General features: G+C 53.9%; 1 protein-coding gene across 1 annotated transcript; it reads left to right on the top strand.

Annotated features, from left to right (window-relative positions):
• The first annotated feature begins 672 nt into the window (after positions 1–672).
• Positions 673–13009, top strand: LOC124525796 (testis-specific Y-encoded protein 2-like). The gene is made up of 9 exons (XM_047098378.1): positions 673–796; positions 8613–8663; positions 9766–10088; positions 10533–10979; positions 11677–11754; positions 11902–12013; positions 12106–12251; positions 12345–12429; positions 12981–13009. Exons 1-9 carry the CDS (start codon positions 673–675, stop codon positions 13007–13009), a joined length of 1395 nt encoding a protein of 464 aa, XP_046954334.1.
• The last annotated feature ends 449 nt before the right edge of the window (positions 13010–13458 follow it).

Below are 13458 nucleotides of genomic sequence, written 5' to 3'. Positions count from 1 at the left end.
ACGATACGATCGTCCCTTGGGTGTCGCTGCACCGGGGACCCTGTCGCTGTCCCAGGTTCCCACTACCAGGTCTCCCCGGGAGGTTGCCAGGCTCCTTTTGCAGGGACACGATGGCTTGTGAGGGCCCATGCCCCAGGGTCCGGTGCTCACTGCGGATGGCTTGGGGGCAGTGCGAGAGCTTTTGCTCCCATTCTTAGAGGAGATTGTGGTGGTCTTAAGGGACAAAGATGTGCCTGGGGAAGAGAAGGATGACCAGAGGAAGCATTGGAGGAGGAGGAGGACGAGGACGAGGAGGAGAAGGAGGATGAGGAGGAGTTGGAGGAAGAGGACTGGGAGGCGTTAGAGCAGGAGGAGAAGGAGTGAATGATTGGGTGCAGGAGAGGGAACAAGTGGAGGAGGAGGATGTCCAGGATGAGGAGGAGCACGAGCCAAAGGAGGAGGAGCAGCTGGGGGAGGAAGTTGAGGAGGACGAGAGTAGAGGGAAGAGGATGAGGAGAAAAGGTAGAGCCAGGGTTGGAATGGCGTGAGCAGAAGTGTAGGAGCAGAAGGAGGAAGAGACCGAGGAGGAAGAGGAGGAGCGGGAGGAGCTGGAGGAAGAGGATTGGGAGGGGTTAGAAGAAGAAGTGGAGGAGGAGGAGGGGGAGTGAATGACTGGGTACAGGAGAAGGACAAATGGAAGAGGATGATGTGCAGCACGAGGAAGAGGAGGATCACGAGCCAAAGGAGCAGGGGCAGCTGGAGGAGGGAGTTGAGGAGGACGAGAGCAGAGGGAAGAAGAGGAGGTCAAAAGTCAGAGGTAGGGCAGGAAGGGCAGTAGCAGGAGAGGACCTGGGGAAGGAGGAAGATGCCTAGGAGGAAGAGTTGGAGGAGGAGGTGGAGGATCAGATGGAGGAAGACGACTGGGAGGAGTTACAGGAGGAGGAGGAGGAAGAGTGAATGATGGGGTGCAGGCGAGGGAAGAAGTGGAGGAGGAGTAAGTCCAGGACGAGCAAGAGGAGGAGCACGAGTCAAAGAGCAGGAGCAGCTGGGGGAGGAAATTGAGGAGGACGTGAGCAGAGGGAGAAGAAGAGGAGGAGAAAAGGTAGAGCCAGGGCTGGAAGAGCAGTAGCTGAAGAGGGGGAGCAGAAGGGTGAAGAGGCCGAGGCTCAGACTTCCAATACTATGTTGAATAACAGTGGAGAGGGTGGACATTCCTGTCTCGTTCGTGACTTGAGCTGAGAGCTTTTGCTCACTGAGATGATAGTAACGTCGGGTCGTCCATACATGGCTTTATGATCTCGATGGGTGCTCCTTCCATCCCTGCTCTCTTGAGGGTTTTTACCAGGAAAGGATGCTGTATTTTGTCAAACACTCTGTCTGCATCGATTGAGAGGATCCTGTGGTTCTCGTCCTTTCTTTTATTGATGTGATGAATCCCGTTAATTGTTTCGTGGATGTTGAACCAGCCCTGCATCCCAGGTACAAATCCCACTGGGTCGTGGTGAATAACATTTTAATGTGTTGTTGGATCCGAGTGTCTCATATCTGGTTGAGGAGTTTTGCATCCATGTGCATCAGGGAAATTGGTCTATACTTCTCCTTTTTAGTGGGGTCTCTTTCTGGTTTTGGCATCAAGGTAACGCTGGCTTCATAGAAAGAGTTTGGAAGTTTTCCTTCCATTTCTATTTTGGGAACAGCTGCAAGAGAATAAGTGTTACCTCTTCCTGAAATGTTTGCTGGCACTCCCCTGGAAAGCCATCTGGCCCTGCAGTCTTCTTCCTTCGGCAGGTCTTTGATTAGCAGTTTGATTTCTTTACTGGCTATGGGTCTGTTCAAATTTGGCTCTTCTTCCTCTTTCAGCTTTGGTAGTGTGTATGTTTCTAGGAATTTGTCCATTTCTCCCACATTGCCCATTGTATTGGCAAATAATTGCTCCTGAAGTTCTCTTATTATTTTTTTTTTATTTTTTAAATTTTTTTTTCAACGTGTATTTATTTTTGGGACAGAGAGAGACAGAGCATGAACAGGGGAGGGGCAGAGAGAGAGGGAGACACAGAATCAGAAACAGGCTCCAGGCTCTGAGCCATCAGCCCAGAGCCTGACGCGGGGCTCGAACTCACGCACCGCGAGATCGTGACCTGGCTGAAGTCGGACGCTTAACCGACTGCGCCACCCAGGCGCCCCAAGTTCTCTTATTATTGTTTGCCTTTCTGCTGTGTTTCTTGTGATCGCTCCTCTTTCATTCTTGAGTTTATTAATTTGGGCCCTTTCCTTTTCCTCTTTCACCAAACTGATGACTGGCTTATCAATTTTGTTAATTCCTTCAAAGAAGCAGCTTCTGGGCTCATTGATCTGTTCTCCTATTTTGGTTTGTTTGTTTGTTTGTTTGTTTGTTTGAGGTTGTGTGTGTTTTTGTTTTGTTTGACTTTTGGTTTCAATAGCATTAATTTCCGCTCTAATCATTGTTAATTCCTGTCTTCTGAATGTTTTGGGTTTCCTATGGTGTTCTTTTTACAGCCTCCTAAGGCGTCAGGTGAGGTTGTGTCTCTGAGATCTTTCTTTCTTCTTTAGGAAGACCTGACTTGCTAGATAGGTCCTCTTATTCCCGACTCTGGTGCGTCCCAGAGGTTTTGGGTTGTGGTGTTATCCCTGACTCGCATATACTTTTTCATTGACTCCCATATACTTTTCATATCCTCTTTAAGGATATAAAGGTGTTATCATTTCCATATACTTTCTAATTGACTTCCATATACTTTTCATGTCCTCTTTAAGACCCTGGTTAGCCCATTCATTCTTTAGTAGGCTGTCCTTCAGTCTCCCAGTATTTGTTACCTTTCCAAATTGTTTCTTGCAGTTGATTTCGAGTCTCGTCGTGTTGTGGTCTGAAAATATGCACGGTGTGACCTCGATCTCTTTGAACTTCCTTAGGGTTGACTTTTTTCCCCAGGATATGATCTGTAGAGGAGAATGTTCCATGAGCACTGGAGAAGAACGTATATTCTGCTGCTTTATTATGACATGTTCTGAAGATATCTGTGAAGCCCATCTTGTCCAGTGTGTCATTCAAAGCCCCCGTTTGCTTGTTGATTTTTTTGTTTAGATGATCTGTCTATTGCAGCGAGGGGGGTGTTGAAGTCTCCTCCTATGATGGCATTACTAAGAATGAGGTTCCTTATGTTTGTGATTAATTGATTTGTGTATTTGGTTGCTCTCAAATACGCCACATAAATGTTTTCAATTGCTAGGTCTTCTTGGTGGATAGACCCCTTGATTATGACATCATGCCCTTGTGCATCACTTGACACAGTCTTTACATTAAAGTCTAGATTGTCTCATAGAAGTATGGCTGCTTTGGCTTTGTTTTGCTGACCGTTAGCATGACAGATGATTCTCCATCCTCTTATTTTCACTCTGAAGTTGTGTTTACAACTAAAGTGGGTCTCTTGTAAACAGCATATCGATGGAGCTTGTTCTCTCATCCATTCTGTTCCCCTATGTCTTTTGATTGGAGCATTGAGTCCACTGACATTTAAAGTGAGTACTGAAAGGGGCGCCTGGGTGGCGCAGTCGGTTAAGCGTCCGACTTCAGCCAGGTCACGATCTCGCGGTCCGTGAGTTCGAGCCCCGCGTCGGGCTCTGGGCTGATGGCTCAGAGCCTGGAGCCTGTTTCCGATTCTGTGTCTCCCTCTCTCTCTGCCCCTCCCCCGTTCATGCTCTGTCTCTCTCTGTCCAAAAAATAAATAAACGTTGAAAAAAAAATAAACTGAGTACTGAAATTTATGAATTTATGGCCATTATCTTCTTTGAAGAGTTGGAGAAAAAAAATCTATATATCTTTATATCTATATCTACATCTACATCTATATATCTATATATCTCTATATATCTAATTATATTTCTACCTATAAATATAAATAAATATAAATAAATAAAAATAGAATTATAAGTATACATATACATATACATATACATAGAGAGATGATAGATGATGATAGATAGATAGATAGATAGATAGATAGATAGATAGATAGATAGATAGATAGATAATCATTTCTCCCCTCTGAGTGTCCCCCCTTAAAATTGCATGCAGGTGTGATTCAGTGGTCACAAACTCCTTTAAGTTTTGTTTGTCTGGGAACCTTTTTGTCTCTCCTAAGTTGAATGACAGCCTTGCTGGATAAAGAATTCTTGGCTGCGTAAGTTTCTAATTCAGCACTGTGAACAAATCCTACCCCCCCCCCCTTTCAGGCCTGCCAAGTTTCTCTGGGTAGGTCTGCTGCAAACCTGATCTATCTTCTCTTGTAGTTTAGGGACTTGTTTCCCCTTGCTGCCTTCATGATTCTCTTTGCCTGAGTACTTTGTGAGCTTGAATATGATATGCCTTGCTGCCTTGCTGAGGGTCAGTTTTTGTTGAATCTAATGGGGGTCCTCGGTGCTTCCTGGATTTCAATGGCTGTGTCTTTCCCCAGGTTAGCAAAATTTTCCACTATGATTTGCTCACATAACCCTGCTGCCCCTATTTCTCTCTCTTCCTCTTCGGGACCCCTGTGATTCTGATGTTGTTCCCTCTGCATGAGTCACTGATTTCTCTAATTGTTCAACCGTGCTCTTTTCCTTAATCTCCCTCGATTTTCCTGCTTCCATATTCTCCATCAGTTTGTCCTCCATATCGCTGATTCTCTGTTCTGTCTCCTCCATGCTTGACACCGCTGCATCCATCCGTCATTGCAGCTCAGTTATATCATTGTTAATTTCATTCTGGCCAGTTTTTACTTCATGGTTTCTCTGCACAAAGGGACTCTAATCTACATTGGACCGCAGCTAGTGTTCTTATCATCGTGCTTCTAAATGCTGCTTCAGACATCTAAATGCTGCTTCAGACATCTTGCTTGTATCTGTGTTGGTTGAATCCCTGGCTCTCGTTGCTTCATGCTCTTTCTTTCTGGGTGAATTCCTTCCTTTTGTCATTTTGAAGGGAGAAAAGGAACTCATGAGGTAGAAAATTCAAATGAAATATTCAAATTATAAAATGTTAAAAGTAAAGAAATTAAAAACACACACGTAAAAAAGGGAATGAATGATGGTAGATTCTAGGCATGTTTCATCTGGGTGTTGAAAGGGGTTTGACACGAGAGAAAAAAAGTGGGAGTGGAGAAAAATTTAGAAAATAACAAATATTACAAAGGGAAATGTTGCGAGAATTTGAAAAATCAAAACACTGAAATAGACTAGAAGGAGAATATGGGAGTAAAACAGAATTTGTGAATATAGACACGAAAGGAAAGAATAATGTAGAAGAATATTAAAGAAAATTGGTAAAATTTCCACCTGCCCAGTCTCCTTCGCCTCTCCGGGCACAGAAGCACCTCCCTTCCTGAGCCTCCTCGCTCTCCAAGTTCACTCCTCCATGCCACGTACCTGTTGAAGTCTGTGGTTCAGGATATGCAGATTGCTGTGCTAATCCTCCCGTCAGTTTCCTGGGTGGGTAGGATGGTTTAGTGTTGGTCTGGCTGTATTTCATGCACACGAGACACTTAAGAAACTTCCATGCTGTCTGCCATCTTGGCTCCTCCCCAAAGAGGTGAGATCTGTAGCACCAGTTCTCCGATATGAGCTATCCCACAGGACAGTTGTGGTCGATGACAAAGCGGAAAAGGACATGCACCAAACAGGGAGGCCACCCTGGAGGGGGAGGCAGAGCACTGGCTCCAGACCCGGGAAGGGGAGGAAGGGGCTCAAATGCTGGAGCCACGCCCACTTCCCTTCCTGCTGATTGTTCCTGAACAGCAGCCAACTGTCTGGGTCTGGTCTGGAGATCCTTCTCCCCAAGGACCCACGGTCAAAGAGTTCAGTGCCCTGCCTCTGCCCCACCTCCACCACAGCCACCGCCAGAGCCACAGCCCCAGCCACAGCCACAACTACTGCAGTGTCCGAAGGGCCACGGGGCCATGGGCGTGCTTCCCAAATGCTGGTGGGCTCCAGAAGGAGGCAGCAGGCATTTAAACACCTTGGGCCTCGACGCTCCACCTGCTGGGCCTAGTCTGGAGCCTCATGTCTCATGTTCCCACTCCGTGTGCTCTATGGCCCCAGCCTGAGGATGGGCTAGGGCCCCAAAGCGAATGAGTCGTGTTCCGGAAAACGCTGAGACTCCTGAGAATACCGGGCCTCCGTTCTGCTGGAAGAGGGCGTTCGAGAGTCCAGGAATCGTGGCAACACCCCTGTCTCAGTCCCAGACAATTTCACCCATTCATACGCATGCACACGCACACGCACAGGCACTGGCACACACACACACACACACACACACACACACACACACACACACACACACACACACTCCCCCTCTGTGGCTATCTATAGTCATGACTTACTCTCCTTCCTCTGCCTCCTTCCATGTCCCTCTGGTGTCTGTCTGTCTCTGAGTCCCTGTGATCATTTTCTTTAGGGAACGCTTTCTCCCTCCCCCACCTCCGTCTCTCTTTCTCTGTCTCTGTCCTGTCCCTGGACAGTATCAGTGCATCTGGGTTTCCGTGTGCTGTGCATGTCCTTATGGACATAGTAGGCTGCTGATGGCACAGGGCTGCAAGGGAACACACAAAGGAACGCGTAAGTAACGGGGTCAGAGCACATCCAGACCTCCTAAGCCGTGAGTGCCTCCAGGCAGCCCACACAAGCTGGGTATACATGTGAACTGTGAAAGGTCAGTCCCTTGGCCCTTGCCCTGTAGGTTGCAGCCAGCTGGGAGGTACTGACACCCAAGGGAGTCCCCAGTGTTTAGAGGGTGTGAAGAAAGGGCAGGAGCCGAGGAGGCTGGGAACCTAGTCGTGGCTGCTGTTTCTCCACATGCCATGTTCCAATGCCATTGGTACTGTAAGGTTGGTATCAGTTGTGGCTCCCTTTCCTTGGCATCTCAATGCCAGCTTCCGTGACCCAATGGAAGTCCTGAATCTGCCCTAGTTTTCAGCCGGGTTTGGGCCCCAGGACAAATGCATGTGTTGTGTGAGGGGGAGAAGCAAGTGTGGGTCGTGGGGAGGCGCTAGCCTCGTGAGTGGGATGTGGCAGAGGGCATGAGTGAGTGCAGAGGTCCAGTAGAGTGTCTGTGAGTGTATTGTGGCTGGCGCCTGTGAGTACTTTTGCCTGAGACCTAGCGTTTGTGCTGGCAGCGCGTGCGTGTGTGTGTCCACGTGCCGCGTGGCCGTGCATCTTTGTGCCCGAGTGAGTGTGTGTAGGCCGTTGGCTAGCGAAGGAGAGAGACTGGGGGCTTTCCTGACTTGGTGGGTAAGGGGGAGGCTCAAGTGCCAAAGTCCAGCGAGTGCAGTCCCTTCGCTCCTGGGATCGACACGGAGCTAGCTGATCACCTTTCGTGACGGGAGGAAAGCCTGGACTTTGCCTGGGCCCGCTCGTCCTGTGTTGCCTTGGCCAGGGGCAAGCTGGGGTTGGGCCTTGCATGGCCCAGTGGAGGAGGACCAAAGTTCCCTGCGAGGAAGTGGGGATTAGTGGAGGGAGGCAGCAGATAGCCTGAGTAAGTCCGGTCCTGCTCCTGGACCGGCCTAGGGGGATCATCGCAAGGCCTTGTGTACCCAGCCAGGGTGTGGGTCTCGGTGAACATCCTCCCGGATGACCCTGCAGAGACAGGCCTGGCTGGTCTAGGGTCCCTTGCGAAGTTGGGGCCCGGCCCCTGGGCCCCAATATTGTGGTAGGTGTTGTTCAAACTGAAAGGCATTGCCTGCTTGTCCCAGGCAGTCCCTGCACCTGGGACCCACACTTGCTCCCACGTTCCTGCCACGGGGTCTTCCAGCGATGCATGGGCGTTTGACCGGCCCCATTTCTCTGGAGGGAGTGAGTTGCATAGGCCAGGTGCACCAGGGTCTGGGCCTGCTTTCCTGTCTTGCCCACCCCCTACATCCTCTGCTGAGGGCAGCTTGAGGGCTCACCACTGGACCTGTTCCTCTCCCTTTCGGGGTAAATGTTTGCCTCTCTGTCTGTCACAGTGGCCACCCCCTCTCAGCCCCCTACCACCTGTTCAGCCTCTCCCCATCCACCTGCGTTTCTATGCATTGCTGTCCCCTGAAGCTGTGGTGTGCTGCCTCGTATATCACAGCCACCCCGGAGCATTTCGGTACCCCGTACGTCTCCTGACGTGGCCCAGCGAGTCTGGAGGAACCTCTTCTGTGTCACGGAAGCAACATGTTGGCCACAGGGCCCGGCACACCAATTTGGCAATCCTAGAAGCCCCCGCCTGCCTGGCAGCCTCCTGGTCCCATGAAGAGGGAGGGGAGCGCTGCATTCCACCAAAGGGAAAAGGCAGCGCATGAGTGTGGTGCCTGGCCAGGCAATGCATCTCGAGCCTCCAATCCTGCAGTGGCTCTGTGTGGGGTGTGTGTGTGTGTGTGTAGCTGCTGCTGTCTGAAGGAGACAGGCAGGGAGTCCACATCACCAGTGCCCTGACAGGGAGGGAGACCACATCATTGCCCTCACTTCACACCCTCTGCAGCTCATTGGTTCCCCAAAGTGGTAATGTGGCTTCGTGTAGACCCTGGGGCGTGTCCCTCACTTGCCTCCCAGAGCTACATCCCCCAGCCCCCTGACACCTTTCGGAGGCCCTTGAAATCATGCTGTCTGTGGCACAGGGGGACAGTGTTTGGAGTCAGCGCCCACGCTCATGGCAGCCTGCCGCCTAAGTGAGTGGTAAAGGAAATGGGACCAGGATGAACAGACATACGGCCAACGAAGGCCTGGGGAGGCTCCCTGTGAGAAGATGGCCAAGCACTGTGGGCGGAAGGGGACCGCTGTCCGTGAGACAGACACAAGCCCCAGGAGTCCCAGGGCCCATGGTCACGGGTCTTTCCTGTGCACTGCCACACACGGGAGGGATGGGCAGCCGATCATGAGGGGGGCGGTGTGTGCTTGCCAGTGTGTCACTTTGCAGGCAACGGGGACAAACGGCAAGAGCAGCGCGCATGCTACGCAGCCTCCCCTAGTGTGGCGTCCTCCCCACGTCACACACCTCTTGTCACCGACCTTCCCTAGCCGGTGCACTGCTAGACTGCTGTCATGACATACATGTCTTCTTGGAGCAAGGATGGACGTAGAGAGTATGCAAAGGAGGCTGAGCAGATGGAAAACCAGGGGGCACAGACAGCAGGCGCACAGCTGAAGTGCGTCTCGCGGACAGCCAAGGTGATCCGCTCAGTGGATTGGTCGGACTCGGGGCACAATGAACAAAGGTGGCGGTGTAAGTGGGAAAAGCGTGGAGGTCCCCCTTTACCCGTGTGTGTAGATAGCCGCGTGCCCAGCGCACCGTGGAATGCAAAGGTCGCTTTCGCGTGGCCAGAAGCCAAACAGGACACCCAGAGGGCACAGAGGGCCGGCTGCAAGCCCCCGGGAGGAGTTGCACTGCGTGGGGCCCAGAGCCTTCCCGCCTAGGCAACAGACGCGCCCCAGTTTCCGGGTGACCTAGGGGGCGGGACCGCCGAAGCCACGCACACCACCCTCCCTATGATTGGTCCTGAAGGCAGTGAAGCAGCCTGGGCGTGGCTTGGAGCTCCCTCAGCCTCAAAGCCGCAGGCGCACCCCTCTCACCACAAAGGCCTCTGAGGCAGCGGCAGCAGAGCGATAGCCACCGCCAAGGCATCCTGGGTACAGCACCGTGCGCATGCGCCCCGTCGACGTTTGGGCTCTGGGAGGAAGGGGGAGCGAGTTGCCAGCCATTGCCCTCCGGGCTCCCCCGACTGGGTCTGGGGAGGGGGGCCGTGCTCTCACCTCCCGCTTCGTCGTCGGTAGGAGCCACCGTTCGTGTCTCGGGCCGGGGCCGCATGTTGCGCGACTCGTGTTTCCGAAACACTGGGGATGCCCGGAGGCCCCATGCCGCCTTCGACCGGGAAGGGGGCGGTCGAGAGACGAGGGCCCATGGGGACACTGGGTCTCCGGCAGGGCCGGAGGTGGCGCAGGCCGAAGGCTTGCAGGCCACCAGCGAACAGCCTGTGCAGCAAGGCCAGGCCCGACCCGAGGGGCAGGTGGGCGGCCCCAGCGAGATATCCGTGCCGCTGGGGCATGACATAGTGGCGGTGGAGGCGCTGTGGGGCCTGGTGGAGCACGAGGTTGAGGTGGCGGCCGCGGAAGAGGACGCGCCTGGGGAAGAGGGGCATGACCAGAGGAAGAAGGGGGAGGAGGACGAGGAGCAGGAGCCGGGGAAGGAGAAGGTCCAGGTTCACGAGGAGGAGGACCTGAAGGACGAGGGGGAGCAGCAGGAACAGAAGAGCAGAAGGAGGAGGAGGAGGAGGAAGCGGGGGAGAGGCAGCAGGAGTAAAAGATTAGAAGGAGGAGGAGAAGCAGAAGCCCAAGCAGAAGGAGGAAGAGCGGAAGGAGGAGGAGTTGGCGGAAATGAAAGGGGAGGAGCAGGAGCACCAGGGTATCCAAGCGGGGGCGGGGGCGGCAGCGGGGGGGGCGGCGGCGCCGGCGGCGGGGACCGGGGCCTGGACCGGGGCGGCGGGGGCGGGGGCGGCGGCGGCGGTGGGGGCGGCGGCGGCGGCAGCAGTGGCAGGGGAAGAGGACCAGGGGGAGGAGCAGGAGGAGGCAGGGAAGGCGTGGGAGCCATTAAAGGGAGAGCAGAATTGCAAACCGAGGAGGAAGAGGAGCAGGAGAAGGGAGCGCTGGAGGAGCAGCAGCAGGGCGAGGAGGAGGTGGAAGGAAAGGAGGACAAGGAGGAGCGGGAGGAGGAGGAACGGAAGCCGCGTGAGCAGGAAGGCCGATGGGTGGAAGAAGCCCTGGAGCTGCAGGTGAAGCAGGATAAGAAGGAGCAGTTCGAGACAGGCCTCCGTCCTTGCCCTTCCCCGCTGGAGGCTCTGGAGGCCCTTCAGATAGAGCTACAGCCCGTGAATAAACAAGCCAGCCGGGAGCACGCTCGACTCAAACTCAGGATGTGGCAGAGGCGGCGGCATCATCTGGAACGGAGAAGTGCCCTCATCCAGGGCATCCGTGGTTTCTGGGCCAAGGCTGTATCCTTCCTGCTGCTGGGGGAGGGTCCAGAGGGGACTGGGCTTGCACAAGAGGAAGGAAAGGGAGGTGACATTTAGAGGAACCCGGGACAGGGACTGGAGCTAAGCCACGCTCCAGTGGCCGGGAAGGTGCAAACGTGATCCCATCCAGTGGTCCTGGCTCTGCAATGAGTGTGGGAGGAGGGCAGTGCTGGGGTGGTGGAGGCACGTGTGCTGTCCGTGGCACCTGGCACGGAAACAGCGCTGCGAGAGTGGGGAGTGGCGGTGGAGGTCCAGGCCAGGACGGGGAAATGACCGAGGGCTTCTTCCCACGCAAAGCCGCGTGGGGGCACGTGTCTGGGTCCCGCTAAGCCTCCTGCTGCGGGTTAGGCGATGCGAATGCCCTCCGGTCCGGTCGGCGCGAGACCGGATGTGTGCTGTGTGGCTGTGTGGAAGTAAGCGTCCTCAGTGTCCTCATGAGCACACAAGGCTAGGCGTGGATGCGGGCGTCTGGGCGTGCACAGCCTCCTGTGCGTGTGTAGCAGAGCCCTGCGGAATGCGGAGACCCCGTGGGCCTGGATGCAGCCCGTGGGGAGGGCGTGAGGCCCTGGGGGAGGACGCCAGTCCCTGGGGGAGGACGCCAGGATGCTGTCCACACTGGTTCTCTGGGTCGAGCTCTCTCATGCCCAGCACCTGAAGGCTCTTTGACCTGCAGCAGTTTGTGAACCACCCTCAGATGTCAGCCCTGATTAGCAAGCACGATGAAAGCATGCTTCGCCACATGACCAATCTGAAGGTGGGCCTGGGAGTGGGAGGCGGTGTGGGTGGGTGGCTGTGTGGGCAGGGGAGGTGGTGGGGAGAAGTGGTGTGTTCCTTCCTCAGGGGAGGGCGGGTCTCCTGGAACAAGATTTCACATTTCTGCCCCACATTTCTACCACGGCAGGTGGAGGAACACAAGTTTCCCAGGGAATGCCGGACGATCCTGCTGTTTTTTGGCAAGAACCCCTACTTCCAGAATGAAGTCGTCACGAAGGAGTATGTCCTTGGCCTTGCTGGTAAGTGTCCACTGAATGCATGGGCGGCAGTGGGTGGAGGGTTGAATGTGATTAGTTCTCTGGCGCCTTCTCATATACTCGTCTTCCTGCAGGGTATAGGGCGTCTCATTCCAGTCCCATCCAGTGGTACCCAAGGTACAGACAGGAGGCCTACAGACGCAGGCATGACAACAGCAGCCTCAACTTCTTCAACTGGTTCTCTGACCACAGCGTTGCCGGCTCTAGCAGGATTGCTGAGGTGGGGCCCTGTAACGAGGAAGGGAGGTGATTTTCATGGGTTCCCCCACTGCGTGGGATAGCTACCTGAGGCCTGGCCTGTCTCCCCTACCAGATAATCATAGAGGATCTTTGGCGCAATCCCCTGCCGTATTTCAAGGTGGAGGAGGCCCCAGGAGAGAGCACTGAGAGGGAAAGAGGTGAGCAGCCAAGGGTGTGGGCACTGAAATGTGTGCCGTGGGGCCCATGGCACAATTCTCTTCTGCACGGAGGCACCGAGACTCACAGTGGCACAGGAGGTGACGCCAGGTCAAAAGGGCATCGGCCTGAGACAGGGAGTCTTAAGACGTAACGTGTCAAAGAGGCTTTGCCCCTTTGGGGAGGCTGAAGGTGGGCAGTGGGCTAGACAACAAGAATGAGCAGAGCGGGACATCCCAAGCTGGCTCATCAGATAGCACGGTGACAACTGTCATTCCAGGACCATGAGCCCCACCCTCAGGCCTCCTGCCACCAACTGACATGTTGTCTGGCTTCTGGAGCCACTTGTCAGCTTTGGCACAGCTTATCACACCCTCCCATTCTACCTTCCGTTTGGAAACATTCAAGCAACCTTAAACAGGGCCCAGATGAGACTCTCACCTGTCGTGTGTGTGTGTGTGTGTGTGTGTGTGTGTGTGTGTGTGTGTGTGTGTATCGATGTGGGTGTGGGTGTGTCTGTGTGCCTCTGTCTGTGTGTACCCGTATATCCCAGGGATATGCACGATCTTGAGAAGACTATGAAGGAGCATCGCACTTCACGGACCCCAGTGGAAACCCTTCCGATGCTCACCGATGGTCCACAAGATTCTCCTGCCCGTGAAAGAAGGACAAGGCTGGTGGTGACACGTGGCACAGGGTTTTGAAGAAAGACATTGGAAGAAGTACATTTGAAGAATATACATTTGAAGAAATATAGAATGGGAGATACACAGCATGAAGTGTTTGTGTGTGTTTTCTGCTCAGGTACGCTCTGGGGCGTGTCCATGTATACATGCGGCTGTCCAGAGGTGTAAGTGTTCTGTGCCTGCACATTGCAGTTCCCAGGAAGGGCGGGACGTAGGACATTGTCCGTAGGGATGGGTCACACATTGGGATTGCGTGTGAGGTCAGTAAGATTGAACCAATGGGGAGTTGAGTGAGGGAGGACAGGGCACAAACCTGAGAGAAAGGCCAGCGCCCAGGTTCATATC

Source organism: Lynx rufus, unplaced genomic scaffold (genome assembly GCF_022079265.1).
Source record: "Lynx rufus isolate CCGP_SWC_20201006 ecotype Redwood Valley unplaced genomic scaffold, mLynRuf1.p SCAF_48, whole genome shotgun sequence".
NCBI classification, from domain to species: Eukaryota; Metazoa; Chordata; class Mammalia; order Carnivora; family Felidae; genus Lynx; species Lynx rufus.
Note: the sequence above shows the minus strand (reverse complement) of the source record. Positions and strands in the feature narration are given on the sequence as shown.